At 43.9% G+C, this 16,516-nt stretch overlaps 1 protein-coding gene across 2 annotated transcripts in view; it reads right to left on the bottom strand.

The window, feature by feature from the left end:
• The window catches only part of LOC117872895 (tetraspanin-15-like), a 201,237-nt gene that overhangs the window by 68,020 nt on the left and 116,701 nt on the right, over nucleotides 1-16,516 (bottom strand). For both annotated transcript variants that reach the window (XM_034761736.1, XM_034761734.1), the window contains one exon: nucleotides 15,247-15,360. In XM_034761736.1, the coding sequence (XP_034617627.1) occupies nucleotides 15,247-15,360 (114 nt within the window). The remainder of the gene's footprint in view (nucleotides 1-15,246; nucleotides 15,361-16,516) is intronic.

The following is a 16,516-nucleotide window of genomic DNA, read 5'->3' on the forward strand; positions in this document are numbered from 1 at the left end:
CCATCTTTCCATTCAGGATTTGTACAGCGCCTGGCGCAAAGGGGTCCTGGTCCATGACTAGGGTTCCTAGGTGCTACCACAATACAAATAATAATAATACCCCTACCAGTCTGCTGGTGCAAGTGACTTGCACTGATTTGTCCATGAGCAGAAGCAAGTGTTCTGGTCTCTTTTTACTCAAGAAGGATGGAGATGGTTCAAAGAAGAGCCAAGAAAATGTTTAAAGGATTAGAAAACTCAAGGAATTCCAACTGTTTTGCTTTACAAAGACAGGGTTAAGGGGTGACTTGATCACAATCTGTAAGTCTCTTCACAGGGAACTAATATTTGATACTGGGCTCTTCAATCTAGCTAACGAAGATATAAAAGATCCAATGGCTGGAAGATGAAGCTAGATAAATTCAAACTGGAAGCAAGGTGTACATTTTGAACAGTGAGAATAATTAACCACTGGAACAATTTACCAGGGGTCATGGTGGATTCTCCAGCAATGACAATTTTTAAATTGTGATTGGATAGTTTTTAAGCCATGCTCTATTACTATTTTGGGGATATTCTATGGCCAGTGTTATACAGGCAGTTGGACTAGGTGATCACTCCGGCTCCTTCTGGCTTTGGAATCTAGGAAGCATTAAATGACCAGACTTTTATGTTAAGTATTTTTAATGGTTCCTTTCAAGATTTAAACCAATAATTCCACTGAAGGATCACCCACCTAACAGAAGATATATTGAAAACAATTTCTTGAACTAAATACACATCACTGCCCAGAATCCTTCTCTCCAGATGAAACCACCCTATTGCCAAGCAACTGTCTCACACAAGCAAATGATTACTCTGAACCACAAAATATCAGGCACAAATGCTACATTGTTCTATCACCTTGCAATTAAGGGTGGCAGAACCAGGAATGGGGGAGGCCAGGGGAGGCTAGAGCCCCCAAAATGGGAATATTGTGGGGTGCTCTGCCCCTGTGTAAAATTATGCATGTATAAGGGGAGCATAGAGGGGGATCCAGAGGGGCTGGAGCGGCTGCCACAGGACCTGGGGTTCAGGGAGTGGAGTGAGACTCATAGGTGCTGTAATGGGCCCAGAGTAGGTATGAACCCCCAGGACCCTCCTGCCCAGCCTGGAACTGGCTGGCACTCCCTTCTCCTTCCCTGCCCACTGCATCTCAGTACCTCGCCTCACTTCCTTCCTATTCCTCTGCCCCTCTTTCCTGTCCCCTGCTTTCAATCATTGTTCCCATTACTCAGAAGATTTCACCTGCACATAGGAAACTGGCCACATGATTTTTTGAAGCGAACTGAGTTTCTCTGGTTTAGTCTCTCTGAGGAATGTCAGGGCAGCCTCACTGGTCATATAGAGATTGATAAACTGGGGAGAATCCTGAGTCACAGCTTATTTCTAGGGAGATCTACAATCTCCAGGGACTGCTCTTTCTTGAGCTGCTTGTACAACTAAGTCAAAACCAGACAGTCTCACTAGGGAGCAGTGATCAGAGGGAATTGAAAAAAAAGCCTTCCTCTCAGGAGCTCTGAAAACACACTGCATCACCACATTCTTTAAGTATACTGCATAGAAATAGGATAGTATCCTTTTAAATAGTGTGCAAATCCTATAGTGGCGCTTACAGTGTTCTATGTTTGAGAAGCCACAAGAAACCAGCCAGTACAGCAGTATAGATTTAGCTGAGCCTAGCATGTTTATGTAGAGTTAGTAAACACAGTTATTTGGACCCAACTAATATGTTAGATACACTCTAGTTCAAACAGGAATTATTTTGGGGAAGTTCTATGGCCAGAGGTTGGACTGAAGGATCACAGTGGCCCCTTCTGGTGTTAGAATCTCTGAACTGTATCTGGTAGTTTTTCCTCCTACTGCTATTATTGTGTGAAAAGCAAAAGACACAACACTGAATCCCCCTATGTGAAATTCAGTGCTTCCAGAATATGAGGCATTCTAAACTGCAGGCCCTGGTTTGACACAGAAGGTAGCCATTTCACTCCTTTTACTGCACCAAATGAATCTCCACTTTGACCAGGAGGGACAACCTCTAAGGGTGAGAAGATAGTTCACGCTCTCTGTTCCATTCACCAACCAACAACAAAAGAAAGTAATCATGCACTGTTATGGGTTAGTTTTTTCCCTTAACCATGGAGCTGGAGTGCTTTATAATGAAAAGACAGAAGAAATTGGGGAGCAAAGAGTATGCATTAACTCAGGATTACACAGGCTCATTTCCTCAGGTTAGTTAGGATTGTGAAGCTATTGTTCTCTGCACTAATATTCCAGTAATTTGGTCAGTGAGTGATGTGGGGATTGCATTAGTTCTAATTTCACTGGCAAGATATGGTTCCCACTACTCTCAGTGATGAGTCACGCACAGCAAGCCATTTCCTGCCACACCACATGGAGTATTTTACACACACCAAATCTATTTCATTTCACAGCTCATTCCAGGCAGTTTCTCCTACGCCACCAGTGACTGAGCAATAATGCTTTGGAACCCTTTGAATCTGCTGCTAACCTCAGTGTCCTTGCCTGTGGTCTCATGCCCATTCCTGAGTTGAAAAGTGGGCCTCCTGGGTTCCATTTCTTGCTCCAGGAAGGCGTGTGCTACAGCTAAACAAAATCAGTTGACTTATTCCTTTCTCTCTACATAAAGAGATAGACACACACAGTGCTAGGCAATGCCAAACCTATGGAGTGGTTATAGACTTCCTGGTCCTCCATAGTTACCAGAAACAACCAGTGTGGCAGCGAGGAATTTAACAGAGGTCAGAACTTCCTGGTTAAGCTGTTCTCTAGTTGCTGCTTAAAGCATGGCTCTTTGTGTACATGTCCTCACACTACAAAACCCATAGTCAGTGCTAAATAAATATGGGTAAAAATAGTATGTATGTAGGCAGAAATATATGGTATGCGCGCACACACCACCCTCCCCCACACACATCTGCCCATTTCTTTAGCACCAATCCAGTGCTCGACATTGATAAACTCCACAGGTCAGGGACAATACACATTTTGTCTTGCACAATCTAAGAGAGGGACAGTTAAGGCAGAATACCCTGATAAACTCAAGGCAGGGAATAACAGAGTTTTATTATTATTATTGGCTGATTCCTTTACATAGTAAAGAGGTGCCTAAGACAGACGGTCTTTGTTTCACCTGTCAGCAGCCACATCTCTCTCGTCAAAGATATGAACAGAGTCTCTTGTGGGTTGCCAAAACACTCTTTACACTAGCATACTAGATAGTATAGATCTGATCAAAGGGTTATCAAAGTCATGGAACAGACACTCCCACCTGAGCCATCATGCTCTGTAAGAGTAAACAGGAGCAGGTACGCCCAATGTATCCTTCACAAAGACACCCTCATTAATCAGATTTACACTGATGTTTTCCCCCACCTCCTCGAATGTTGGGGAGACAAGCAGCAATATTGCAATGGCTCTGTCAAAAGCTTACATTCCAGCTAACGCAGATTGACGTGCTGTGCTCTTTCAGACATTGGAAGGTGGCAATGAAGCCTAATAACTTTATTAATTGAGAGACTCAGAAATGAGGTTGACAATGGAGTTAATTATGTTCTTTTGCTCTGCTGTTTGACATGGGCCTGAGACATTTTTATGAAGCTTGTTACCTGTCACAGAGAAAGGAAAAGAACAACCCCAGTGAATTTATTATAAGCTAGCTAGAAATGGAAGTGTGAGATATTTGTTCTTTGCAGAAAAGCTGGTGCATGACTAGCTGCATCTTCTGGGATGGTAAGAATTCAATCTAAGTAATTCATCAAGAGATGAATTGATTCAAGAGGGTCACGATCATCCAGTGAAAACAGCGGGCAGGTGCTAGCAGGGAGGTAGGGAATCTAATGGTTACCGCAAGAGGACTGATTATCAAGGCTGTTTAGCTGGCTTTGCCATCAATTTGTTGTGTGATGTTGGGGGGACCTTCCATTTCCTCAGTTTCCCAAGATGTACAATGAGGATAACATTTACCTAATTCCCTAGTATATCACAGGATTTAGAGTCTGATTTTTAAACAACAGCCTCTCTTTGTGTAGCCACATTTTGCACTTGCAAGTACCATTAGGCTGTTGTTTGCATGTCCTCACTTGCAAATTTCTGTCCAGGTCACTCCTAACCCTAACCTGCAAGCTTTCTGCACTCAGAGCCCTCATCAGCTTTAATAGTAAAATAGGGTACACAAGCAATGAGGGATTTGGGCTAATATGGTGCTGTTGCTGCATCACACTTGATTTCATTTCATGGAGTCTAAGGGCAGAAGGGACTGTTAGATCACCTAATTTGACCTCCTATATATCACGGATGATTACATTTCACCTAGGTACCCCTGTATTGAGCCCAATAACTTGTGTTTGCCTAAAGCGTTTCTTCCAGAAAGGCCTCCAGTCTGGATCTGAAGCCTTCAAGAGATGGAGAATCCACCACTCCTCTTAGTAGTTTGTTCCAATGGTTAATCACTCTCACTGTTAAAAATGTGTCTTATTTCTAATTCAGATTTGTCTAACTTCAGCTTCCAGCCACTGGTTCCTATTCTGCGTTTCTTTGCTAGATTAAAGAGCCCTTTAATACCTGGTATTTTCTTCCTGTGAAGGTCCTTACACACTGTAATCAAGCCATGTCTCAATCTTCTTTCTGATAAACTGAACAAATGAGCTCCTAATCTCTCAAGGTAAGACATTTTCTATAGCCCTCAAATCACTTTGGCGGCTCTTTTTTCAACAGTCTCCAATTTTTCAACCTACTTTTAAAAATGTGGACACCAGAACTGTAGACACTGTTCCCGAATCAGTGTCAGTGTCATATACAGAGGTAAAAATCACCTCCCTACTCCAACTCACGACTGCCCTGTCTATACATCCAAGGATCACATTCGCATTGCACTGGAAGCTCATGTTCAGTTGCTTATCCACTATGACCCCTAAATCCTTTTCAGTCACAGCTTTCCAGGAGAGAGTCTCCCATTCTGTAGCTATGACCTACATTCCTTTTTCCTAGTTGGGTAACTTTGCATTTGGCTGTATTAAAACCCATTTTGTTTGAATGGGCCCAATGTACCAAGCAACAGGGCCGGCTCCAGGGTTTTGGCCACCCCAAGCAGCCAAAAAAAAAAAAAAAAAGCCGCCATCGCAATCTGCGGCAGCAATTCGGCGGAAGGCCCTTCGCTCGGAGCGGGAGTGAGGGACCGTCCGCCGAATTGCCGCCGAATAGCTGGACCTGCCGCCCCTCTCCGGAGTGGCCGCCCCAAGCACCTGCTTGCCAAGCTGGTGCCTGGAGCCGGCCCTGCCAAGCAATCCAGATTGTTCTGAATAACTGCCCTGTTTGCATCATATACCATACTACAAATCGTTGTCATCTGCAAGTTTTACCTGCAATGATTTTATGTTCATGTCCGGATCACTGATGAAAATGTTATATTGAACTGGACCTAGTACTGATCCCTGAGAAACTCCTCTAGAAACATCTCTATTCGATGATGATTTCCCATTGAGGGCTACTTTTTAAGATCTGTCAAATTTTCCTATTCCTCATCCATTTCACATGTGCTTTATTGATAGTGTATACTGCTAACTTTTTATTCGGGATGTCATGAAGTACCAAGTCAAAAGCCTTACAAAAGTCTAAGAATATTACATCCACTCAGTTATTTTTCATCAACCAAACTTGTAAATCTCCTCAAAGAACGAAATCAGATTTGTTTGACATGACTGATTTTCCATAAAACCATGTTGACTGGCATTAATTATATTCCTGTCCATATCAGCTTCTTCATTTTTATTTCTTTGCCCTGAACAGATGTCAGGCTGACCGTCTTATAGCGACTTGCCATTTTTGAATATTACATTTCATTTGCCTAAAAGACTTGCAGGTCATTTTCTGTTCATCTCTTATGCAAGCTGTCAGTATGCAGCATAATAGACTTTAAGCAAGATGGAGGTAACCAGATTGATTACTAAAAAGAATTCAGAAGTAACTCATTAAAATGGGAAACAAATTTTGTTTGAGCTACATGTCTTACTTTATGAATAATCACTAGGTAACTGCAACTTCTAATTTAAAATAAAAACCTATAAACCACAAACTGCAGCTGCTAACGTGGACACCTTCAAAACTTCAAAAACACATTTTGAGGATTGCATACTGTGTTAAACCAGGCCACTTTCCGGTTATGTTACAGTAAACGAATCGCTTAATGTGCTAAGATAATAACACCACCCCCTAGCTCTTATATAGCACTTCTCAGCTGTGGATCTGAAAGCATTTTACAAATAGAGGTCTAGATTGTTATCCCCGTTTTACAGATGGGGAAACTGAGGCACAGAGGGCTGCAGTGACTTGCCAACGGCATCTGCTTTCCATTCATTCACCAGATAAAATGTACATGCTCATGAATTTATTTGTATTCAGGTAGCACGAAGGAGCCCCAGTCATGGACCAGAACCCTACTACGCTAGGTGCTGTACAAACACAACACAAAAAGACAGTCCCAGCCCGGAAGTGATTACAGTGTAACTACCTGTAATTTTTCCTTCTCCAAAATGGGCACCTCGTGGCCTTGGATCCATGACAAATGGGCTATTCCTCTTCATTTTCCAAGCATGAAGGTTTTTTGTTTTTAATTCTCTAGCTTCACAGCATAGTGCCAATACATGGAGTTGTTCAGCCAACTGACTGCCTCTGACTCCCCAGCCAACCACCCAAGCTGAGAAAACAAACAATAAATTCTGATTAATAACCATCGCAGACCACTAGCCATCTCCTGGCAGGATATTTAATCGACTTATTTATGACACAAAAACTGGAAGTGAAGACTAATGGCAAAGATCCCAATACAAGAATCCCAGCCTGTCACCATCGCTCTCCGGGAATGCTCCCTATGGAATAAAGGAAGGGTGGAGCAAGTCTGGGGGAGGAGGAAGACAGACTGTTCTTTGCAAAATGAAGTATGAAATTGAGAGGAAAAAAGGTGTGATCTATTTCAGGTATTTTCCCTACACCCATCTCTTTTGAAAGTCACATATCCCAACGATGAACATTCAAGAGAATAAACAGCCCAAGATAAAACACTAATAACTGAGTGGTCTTTTACGGTATAAAATTGCAGAATTTGGTTCATTATTGTAGGGAGGATGCATTGCACCTTTATCTGAGGCATCCAGCATTGGCCACCGCCAGCAACAGGATACTAAACTAAGGGTATGTCTCCATTACAATTAAACACTGTGGCTGGCCCATGTCAGCAGACTCGGGCTCATGCTACACGGCTGTAAAATTGTGGTGAAGGCATTGGGGATGGAACTCTGGCTCTGGGACCCTCTCCCCTTACAGGGTCCCAGGGTTCAGGCTCAAACTCAAGCCCGAATATCTACACCGCAATTGTCCAGCCCTGTAGCGTGAGCCCAAGTTAGCTGACATGGGCCAGCCGCAGGTGTTTAATTACAGTGTAGACATACCTTAAATGATCCATTGGCCTGTTCTGGTGCGGTGATTCCCAAGTCTACCACACTGATGAGCTCTAACCCAGATGTACTAACTTGGGACTAAAGCCAGGTCCACACTAGAAACTTTTGCCTCTATAGTAATGTTGGCTAGGGGGTTGAAATTTTTTTTAATGACCTTTCTTTACCAGCAAAAGTCTTAGGGCTTGTCTACACTTACATTTTATAGTGCTCTCACTTGCTGGCTCAGGGGGGTGAAAAATCACCCCCCTGAGTTCAGCAAGTCTGAGCGCTTTAAAGCGCTATTGTAGACAAGCTCCAAGCACTGGGAGCGTGGATTACCAGGAGTGCTGGGAGACCTCTCTCCCAGCGCTCGTGTGCAACCACACTTGCATTCAAAGTACTGCCATGGGAGCATTCCCACAGCAGCACTTTGAAGTTTTCAGTGTAGACATATCCTTAGTGTAGACATAGTTATACCAGCAAGAGTGCTTTCCCAGTAGAGCTTATTTTGTTCTGGGAACTGGTATAACCTATATTGGCAAAAACACTCTTGCTGGTACAAACTGTGTCTACATGAGGAGGTTTTGCTGGTATAGCTATACTGGCAAATCTTTACTAGTGTTGGCCAGGCCAGCGTAAACAGAGAAAGCAGACATGGATTATATTGTCTTACTGACAATATTTTACGTCAGCGGGAATATGACTATATAACATATATACCTTTTATCCCTGCCTTACTGAAGGCTTTTAAATCCCTCTAACCCGCTGGAAAAAAAAATCTTAGTGGCCCTGATCTAGATCATTCCCTTTTATCTCCTTGGACTCAAGCAGCCTCTCTCCCAGAACATATCTGAGGTGGCTTCATCTTGTACCCTTATGACTTGATTTTGAGAGATGCCACCCACAATTCCCATAGACTTCGATAGGAGCTGTGAGCGTTTCAGCGACTCTGAGCATCAGGCCATCAGTCTCTTTGACCTTGTCAGCTCTTGGGATTTTTATGCCAGATATTCCCTCTGTCATGATCAATCAGGCTGCAGCCTTCAGAGATTTTCAAAGCCACCTAAAGGCTTTGGATGCCCAATTCCCACTAAAATTAATAGGATCTAGATGCTTAAATCCTTTTAGGTGGCCTTGAAAAATCTCAGACTAAAACTGTCAGCATCTGCTAACAGTGACAAATGTTATAGGAACCAAATATTGGCAAAAAATTTTTATTATTGTATTTCTTTCCCATGCAATCTAAGAGCCCATATGAAACCAAATTCCAACATTGCTAGCATGTTTGCTTGAACAACAGACACAATTTCTCAGCAGCTCATCTTCTACCACTTTCTTTTTTAAATAGTTTAGATGGGTGAGACGCTCATTGTCAAGTCCCGATTACGGCAAGGAGCAGCGATGCCATACGCTGTCTTATCTGGAGGGGATGTGAACTAAGGAACGCTCTGAATATTCAAACTATTTCTGAAAAGTTTGGCAGTCTCCTGGCTGAAGTTAATCTTCCCATCCTCACAGCACTGGCTGAAAGACAGTGGAAGCTTCCCACCCGCCAGTAAAAGTCAGATTCTGTAGTGATGCATCAGGCTTGCTGACAGGGGCTACATCAACACTACGAGCTAGGGGTGTGATTTATTGAGTTAGCACAAGTATAAATAGCAGCAGTTTCAGGCGGGTTTGTGCTTGGCTCGGCTAAGCCATGCCCCTGCTGCTGCTACCTGTGCTACACAGCTATGCTGCTATTTATACTGGCACTAGTTCAAGGAGAAGAGGATGGGTACATGAGCAGGGGAATCACACCTCTAGCACGTCATGCAGATGTAGCCTTAAAAGAGCCACCAGTCTTGTATTTGAAGGACATTTACCCAAATTGGATTCCGTGCTGTGAGTGAAAGGCTTCCATTTTAGTTAAGCTGTGACTAGGATGGGCAAATTCCAACTCCCAGTGCCGAGTGTGCAAGAAGCTGCCAGGGTAAATTTATTATCTGGCTCGCTGGATTTTTGTCTGGTTTTTTTAACGTTCTGTTTTGTGAATTTCATGCGTGAGAGGTGCTGGGGACTGGAGTGCTCTGTGCGGCTTTAGAATTGCTGAAGCCCTCTTAGCAGAAATGCATGCCAACCCACCACCGTGCCTCAATCGCTCTCTGCAGGAATCTCCTCCAAGTCCATCTCCATGGCTCACATCATAATTGGCCTGTCATGTGAGAATGCCAACAAGGGGACATCCTCATCAAACCATGGTGTATTTTATAATGTCGGCAACTGTCTATTAAAATCAGAATTGAGCTCTCCCCATACAGCTCATCTCTTGCAGACCAAGCAGATAAGCACAGCCTGGCTTGGATTCTGACCAATAAGCTAGAAATGAAAGGTTCTGTATAGAGCTGGTTGAAAAAATGCTAATTTTTTTTTCCAGGGAAATTCAGAAAAATTTTAGTTTTTGCCAGATTTTCTGTTAAAATGTTTGGTTTTCAAAAACCATTTTCAGTAAAAATCCTTGGGTTTGGGGGACATTTTTTCCATTTCACAAACGGAACCAAAACCAGAATATTTTTGTTTGCCAATATTTTTGTTTGATGAAAACCATTTTCATAAAATCAAAGTTATTTGACAAAGCAAGTTCTAACTAGCTGTAGTTCTATACGCTGGGCTAATCTGGAGAGTCTAATCCCACCATGCAATGTAGTATGTTGAGCCTAGGTAAAATTAGTCTAAGAGGAGAGAATGCCTCACTCACTCTCTGTTTACTGAGAGCACTAATAGCCTCATGTCAAACCCCCTTTGCTTGCAGGGAATTGGCAATAGGAGGGGGAAAGTAGTTTGTGTATTACCCAGTTTAACCTTGACACGTTCTATCCTAGCCCATCAATGGAAGCTGAAGAATCTATTAGCTGGCAAAGCCCATATAGTGTAAATATTTAAACAAAAATGATTAAGACTGTCTTGTGATTCTGGGTACCCAGCTTGGTAGTTGGTCTGATTTTCAGAAGTGCTGAGCACCCATAACTCCAAAAATAAAGTTTGTGGGAGCTGCTGGTGTTCAGAACCTCTGAAAGGTCAGGCTCAGTGTGTCTAGTTGAGCATCTAAAACAGGGATCTCAAACTCAAATCACCACGAGGGCCACATGTACACTGACTAGTACACTGGCCCAAGGGCCACATCACTGACACCTTTTCATATAAAGGTACAAAAGCCCCCCACCCCCTGGCCCTGCCCCCACTCCACCCTTTCCACGAGGCCCTGCCCTGCCCCTTCCCACCCCTTTCTCTGCCCCCATTCCAACCCCTTCCCCAAATCCCCATCCTTGCCCTGCCTCTTCTTCACCCCCTCCCCATAGCACATGGCTCCCCGCTCCTCTCCCTCCTGGAAAATGCTAAGTGTTGCCAAACAGCTGTTTGGCAGCGGGAAGCGCCTGGAGGTAGGCAGAGGAGTGGGGATGCAGCGCGCTGAGGGAAGGGGGGGGGGGACGGGGAGCTTGGCAGCCAGAGGAAATAACTCCGGGGGGGTGGGGAGGGTGCGGGGACCTTGGCGGGCTGTAGCAAATAACTCTGCGAGCCACATGCGGCCCACGAGCCGCAAGTTTGAGACCCCTGATCTAAAATTAGTGGCTGCTTTTGAAAACATTTCCTTTCGCCACCGCTGACCCAGTCAGAGCAGCAGGAGTCTTAGACAAGACCCTAAACAAGTAAGGAAAAGAGCTGTTAATATAAGCAATGTGGCAAAAACTTTTTTTCAGAGCCACTATAGCTTCAGAGAACATCTACATGATGTGCCAGGCAGGTGGTGGAAGAAGGAGATTCCAAGAAGCAGAGCAAAGGCAACGTCTATGAATTAATAATGATACAAAGTCTCCTGGGTAAAGGAACATGCACAGTAGGAGCAGCCATTAAACCTTTCCAACTATTCAGCCATGCCTGTAGTGTGTTATGGGGTAGTTTTCAGAAATAGTCAACATTCTTCAACCAAAAAATGAGAGTTTACTGCTCATGAGAAGAAGAACAAATAACTCAAGTTTGAGCTAGAGACTGATACTATCAAACTCATCCTGAACACAGCTGTGCCAATGTACCACAATTCTTATCTTCAGCATTAGCTGCTATTGCAGTCCTGGGTCTCCAAACACCGCAGTGCTAATTCACCACAATTCTAATCCGCAGCACTGTCTGCTATTGCAGTCATGTTCTCCATCCACAGCTCTGCCAATACACCTCAATCCTGATCTGCTTCGCTCCATTACTATCCCAGTCCTTCTGTTTTCCGAAGTCCCTAGGTCAGCTAATTCCTCTCTGTTCCAACCTACGTAACCTCCAGCTATCCCAGGCCTCAGACTAGCTGTTTGAATACAGACTTAGGATCTGGGTTGGGCTTGTATAACATGTGCTGCTAATTCAAGCAAGCTAAATCAAAGCTAGCTCAGGTATGTCCACACAGGCAGTCATGTCTCTGATTGCAGTGTAAGCTGTACCCTTAGACTCTATTGTAGGGTTACCATTCGTCCGGATTTACCCGGACATGTCCTCCTTTTTGTGCTAAAAATAGCGTCCGGGGGGAATTTGTAAATAACTCAAAATGTCCGGGATTTCCCCCCTCCCCCGGCAGAGCAGAGCGAGCGGCTGGGAGGGCTGCAGGGAAGTCACGGGCTGGACTCCGGAGCAGCTGTAGAGGAGCTCCGCCCTGCATTCTGAGCCGGCAGCTCTCCCCTGCAGCCCGGCTCCGGCAGCACTATGCAGGGCCAGGGACCGGGTTTTGTTGTGCTGGGGAGCGCAGCCACGTGTCCGGCTCCCACAGAGCCCAACACCCTGTTCTGAGCAGCAGGGTAAGGGGCCAGGGGGTTGGAGAAGGGTCAGGGAGGTTCTGGAGGGGGCAGTCAAGAAACGGGGGAGTTCGGGGGGGGGGCTTTTTGGGGGGAGTGGAGAAAATTTTGGGCAGTCAGGGTACAGGTAGGGGGTAGGGTCCTGGGGAGCAGTTGGGGGGGGTCCCAGGAGGGGGCAGTCAGGGGACAAGGAGCCGGGGGGAGTGGGGGGTTGGGAGTTCTGGGGGGGCTGTCAGGGGGCAGGAGTGGGGAGAGGGATCGGAGCAGTCAGGGGACAGGGAGCAGAGGGGTTTAGATGGGTTGGGAGTTCTGGGGTTGCTGTGGATAAGGGTTGGGCAGTCAGGGGACAAGAGGCAGGGAGGCTTAGATAGGGAGTGGAGTCCTGGGGGGCAGTTAGGGGCAGGGGTCCCAGGAGGGGGCAGTCAGGGGACAAGGAACGGGGGGAGGGTTGGGGGTTCTGGGGGGGGCAGGAAGTGGGAGGGGCAGGGGCGGGGCTAGGGCGGGGCTCCTCCCGTCCTCTTTTTTGCTTGCTGAAATATGGTAACCCTACTCTATTGAAAATCCCACCCTACACAGCCTGCCCAACACCATACAGCAATGGCCCAATTTTCAGAGGTGCTGAGTGCCTACAGCTCCCAGAGGAGTCAATGGGAATCATAGTTGCTCAGAGTATTGAAAAGCAAAGCCCTACGTGAAAATAATCCAGATTACATGAGTCCCTCTAGACCTTCCTCCCTTCACGTTCCCTATCAGAGGAGCCTGTTATAACTAACCTGCATGGCACTACTGGCCTCATTACTGGCCCAGCTGTAGTGTATTTTTACCTCTAGCTGCATCTTGGCACAGTTCCTGGTACTCTATTACAAGGCACATATTAGAATGATAAGCACCAAAAAGGCCCCTGAATTAAATATGATTGATGCTCAAGCAACTTCATAGAATTTAGCTTATTCTCAGTGAAAAAGGAGCTTCATTAATAGTAGCCATACTTTCAATTTACAATTCCTTAATGTATAATGTAGCAATTTACAGTGGACTTAGGTATAATTATTGTATTACAATGCATTTAAACAGAACTACATACGTATTCCCTTCCCTTCTTAACTGCTTTTCCCATTTACATGTGGGTTTGTAGTTAATTATTTGATGTGATTATATAGTTATATGACTGACTGTATTATTCATCTATTCTTGCAGTTAATTTATGTATAATCAATGTGTGGTTAATAGTTAAGTTGTAGGATAAGGATAAGTAAGGTAAGGTTGCAATGTAAGGCCTTCATAGGTTCAGAAGAATCATCCCTATGTTAAGTACATTCTGGTCTCTAATCAATAGAAACTGCATTGATTTTTTAAGTAAAGCTAATGGTTTTACTGAGTGCCCCTTTCAGGGGCTCTGGCAAAGGCCATCGCCCCAGTGGACTTTATAGATTTTCTCACTAGCTTGGACTTGTCATCCTGTCTTTTTACTGCATAAAAAGTGCAATGTGACCAGAGAGATTGAAGTGTTCTCCTACTGAATGTACAGAACACTGAATGTAGGAGAACACTTCAATCTCTCTGGTCACTCAGCAACAGACCTCAAAGTGGCAATTCTTCAACAAAAAAACCTTCAAAAACAGACTCCAACGTGAAGCTGCAGAACTGGAATTAATTTGCAAACTAGATACCATCAGATTAGGCCTGAATAAAGACTGGGAGTGGTTAGGTCATTACAAAACCTAAACTTAATTTCCCCAATACTAATTTCTCCCTACTGTTACTTACACCTTCTTGTCAACTGTCTGTAATGGGCCACTGTCTTACCACTTCAAAAGTTATTTTTCCTCCCTTGGTAGCCTGCTGTTAATTGATTTATCTTGTTAGACTGACTTAACACTTTGTAAAGCACCCCCATCCTTTCATGTATTTATACCTGCTCCTGTATTTTTTACTTCATACATCTGATGAAGTGGGTTCTAGCCCATGAAAGCTTATGCCCAAATAAATTTGTTAGTCTCTAAGGTGCCACAAGGACTCCTCATTTTTTTTGCTGATACAGACTAACATGGCTACCACTGAAACCTTTGTAATGATACCTTACAAGAGACCTTTTGCATAAAGCATATTCCAGTTACATCATACTCACACGCATAAGCATATTTCCGTAAAACATATAGAGTGCAACATCACAGTCACTTTGAAAAAAGTTGATGCAGTGTCATGACAAGTCGGGTCCTCCAAATGGGCAACCTTTTGAAATGCAGATGTGATACTGCAGGGGAGGGAGCAGAGTCTAGTGGTTAGAGGGGTGCCCAGCAGACAGAATTCTGATCAAAGCCTGGTCTACATGGGATGACAAATAGAGCTGGTCTGAATGTCAAAATATGCTGTTATGCTGAAACTTCAGTTTGGGTTGGTTTTAAGAGAGATTCTATAAGCCTGGTGATATAGCTACTGGCCCAGCAAGTGGGCAATCTAGGTTCAAAACCCTGCTCTGCCTGGTTTAGAGTGATGAGGGATGAAAAACTGCTCTGAATTCAGGCCAGTATCCCCAGGCTATCAAGAGTGACTAACACATGCAAATGTTTCACAAAACCCTTTTGAAAGGCTTTGTTTTCATTCCAAAGCAGAATGAAAAAAATCTGTAACCTCAAAAAAATTGCTGTGAAATTGGATTGTTGTCCTCTGGTCTGTTTGAGTGATAAATGCATGACAGTCTATAAAAAGGCTAATGGTAGAGAGTGAGAAAAACAGACACAAGTAGCCAGGGGAGAAAAGAAAAGATCTGTTATGTGAGAAGAGACATGGGAAGGCCATTTGAGAAGGCAGCTTAAGCAGAGAAGGCGGCTCTGATACCAGGAGCCACATTGTGAGAAGTGACAGAGGAAACATATGCTAGAAGACCCTAGCGAGTTGTTATATGACTGTTTTAATTAACACTCTTCAATTTCTTGTCTTAACAGCTCAATCTCCCTTACCTTCTTGATACAGCAAGTGTATGGAACCCCGCAAGCCAGAGGACCACTGCTGTTGCATGAATGGTACTGATTGACGTTCCAGTCTTTATATTCATCACTTCCACAACAAGAGAACTGTACAAACAAAGAAATAAAAAAATGCATCATAACCAAGTGATAAATAACAGCATGTTTGCAGTATGATAAATATTTGCAGCATTTAACTGAAACTAATAAGAAGGGGATTCCTTATTCATGCTACCGGACAGGGGCCGATTCGGAGGTTCTCTCTGACTCTGTACCACTCAGACTAACACAACCTCGTCTAATGTCATCATACAGGAGTTTTCCCTAAGTCACGGCTTGAATTCAGTAATTCTGGACCTACACTACAGGAGTCAGGTAGAATATTTTTGGCATGGTCAGTAAGAATTACAGAGGAAGGATAGGAGATTGTTAAGTTCACTTAGTTTCAGGCCAAGTGCAGCATTTACTTTTCCAAACGAAAGCAGCTTTCCAGATGACTGTCTGTCAGGATTGTGAGGTTAGGAACAGGCTCAAGCTAGCAAGGCAGCTTTGACATGCCTGAAGCACTGAAGCAGGACAATAGGAAAGCTCAAGTAATTTTTTAATACTGAATATTTTCAACCCGTCTGTACATGTATCCTCTAAGCCCATCGCTCCCCTGGGCATGGCTAGGATTTCAAGAGCTAGTTTGTGGAATGGACATTACAAGAGCTCAAATTATTTCTTGCCCAATAGAGCAACAAACACAACTCAACAAAAGTAGGAGTCAGTTTGCTATGAACAATGAGAGTTCCACGAAGTCCTTTCGGCAGCTTGTTCTTGAAGGCACAATGAGGCTCTATGAGCTGAGGGGTGAAAACGTTATGTACTTGCGGATTTTCCTACAGACATTTGGATGCTACAAGAGTATGTGTTTGTGTAAAACTACAAGGCATTGGTAGTCTAAAAAACCACTTCTCTGTTCATTTAAAACAGGACAAATGACTGGAGAACATGTAGGAACAATCCTGCCAATGAACAAAGGGGACAGACAATTTGATTCTATAGGTCTTCTTAAACTCTAAGGTAAGACTTTTGCTCTCCCTTTCTTTATAACAGTAGCATATGGGGCTTTTTAGTGTATTAGACTGTTACTCTTTAGCCCAGGTGGGTCTTTTGGATTGTTTCCATTAGGAGAAGAAACTGATGAAAGAGTCAGGTATTTATTCCAATCCTATTTATTTACAAAGAACATATACAAATTCCTATTTCTCTGAACAGAGTA

This window comes from Trachemys scripta, chromosome 2 (assembly GCF_013100865.1).
Source record: "Trachemys scripta elegans isolate TJP31775 chromosome 2, CAS_Tse_1.0, whole genome shotgun sequence".
Classification (NCBI taxonomy): domain Eukaryota; kingdom Metazoa; phylum Chordata; order Testudines; family Emydidae; genus Trachemys; species Trachemys scripta.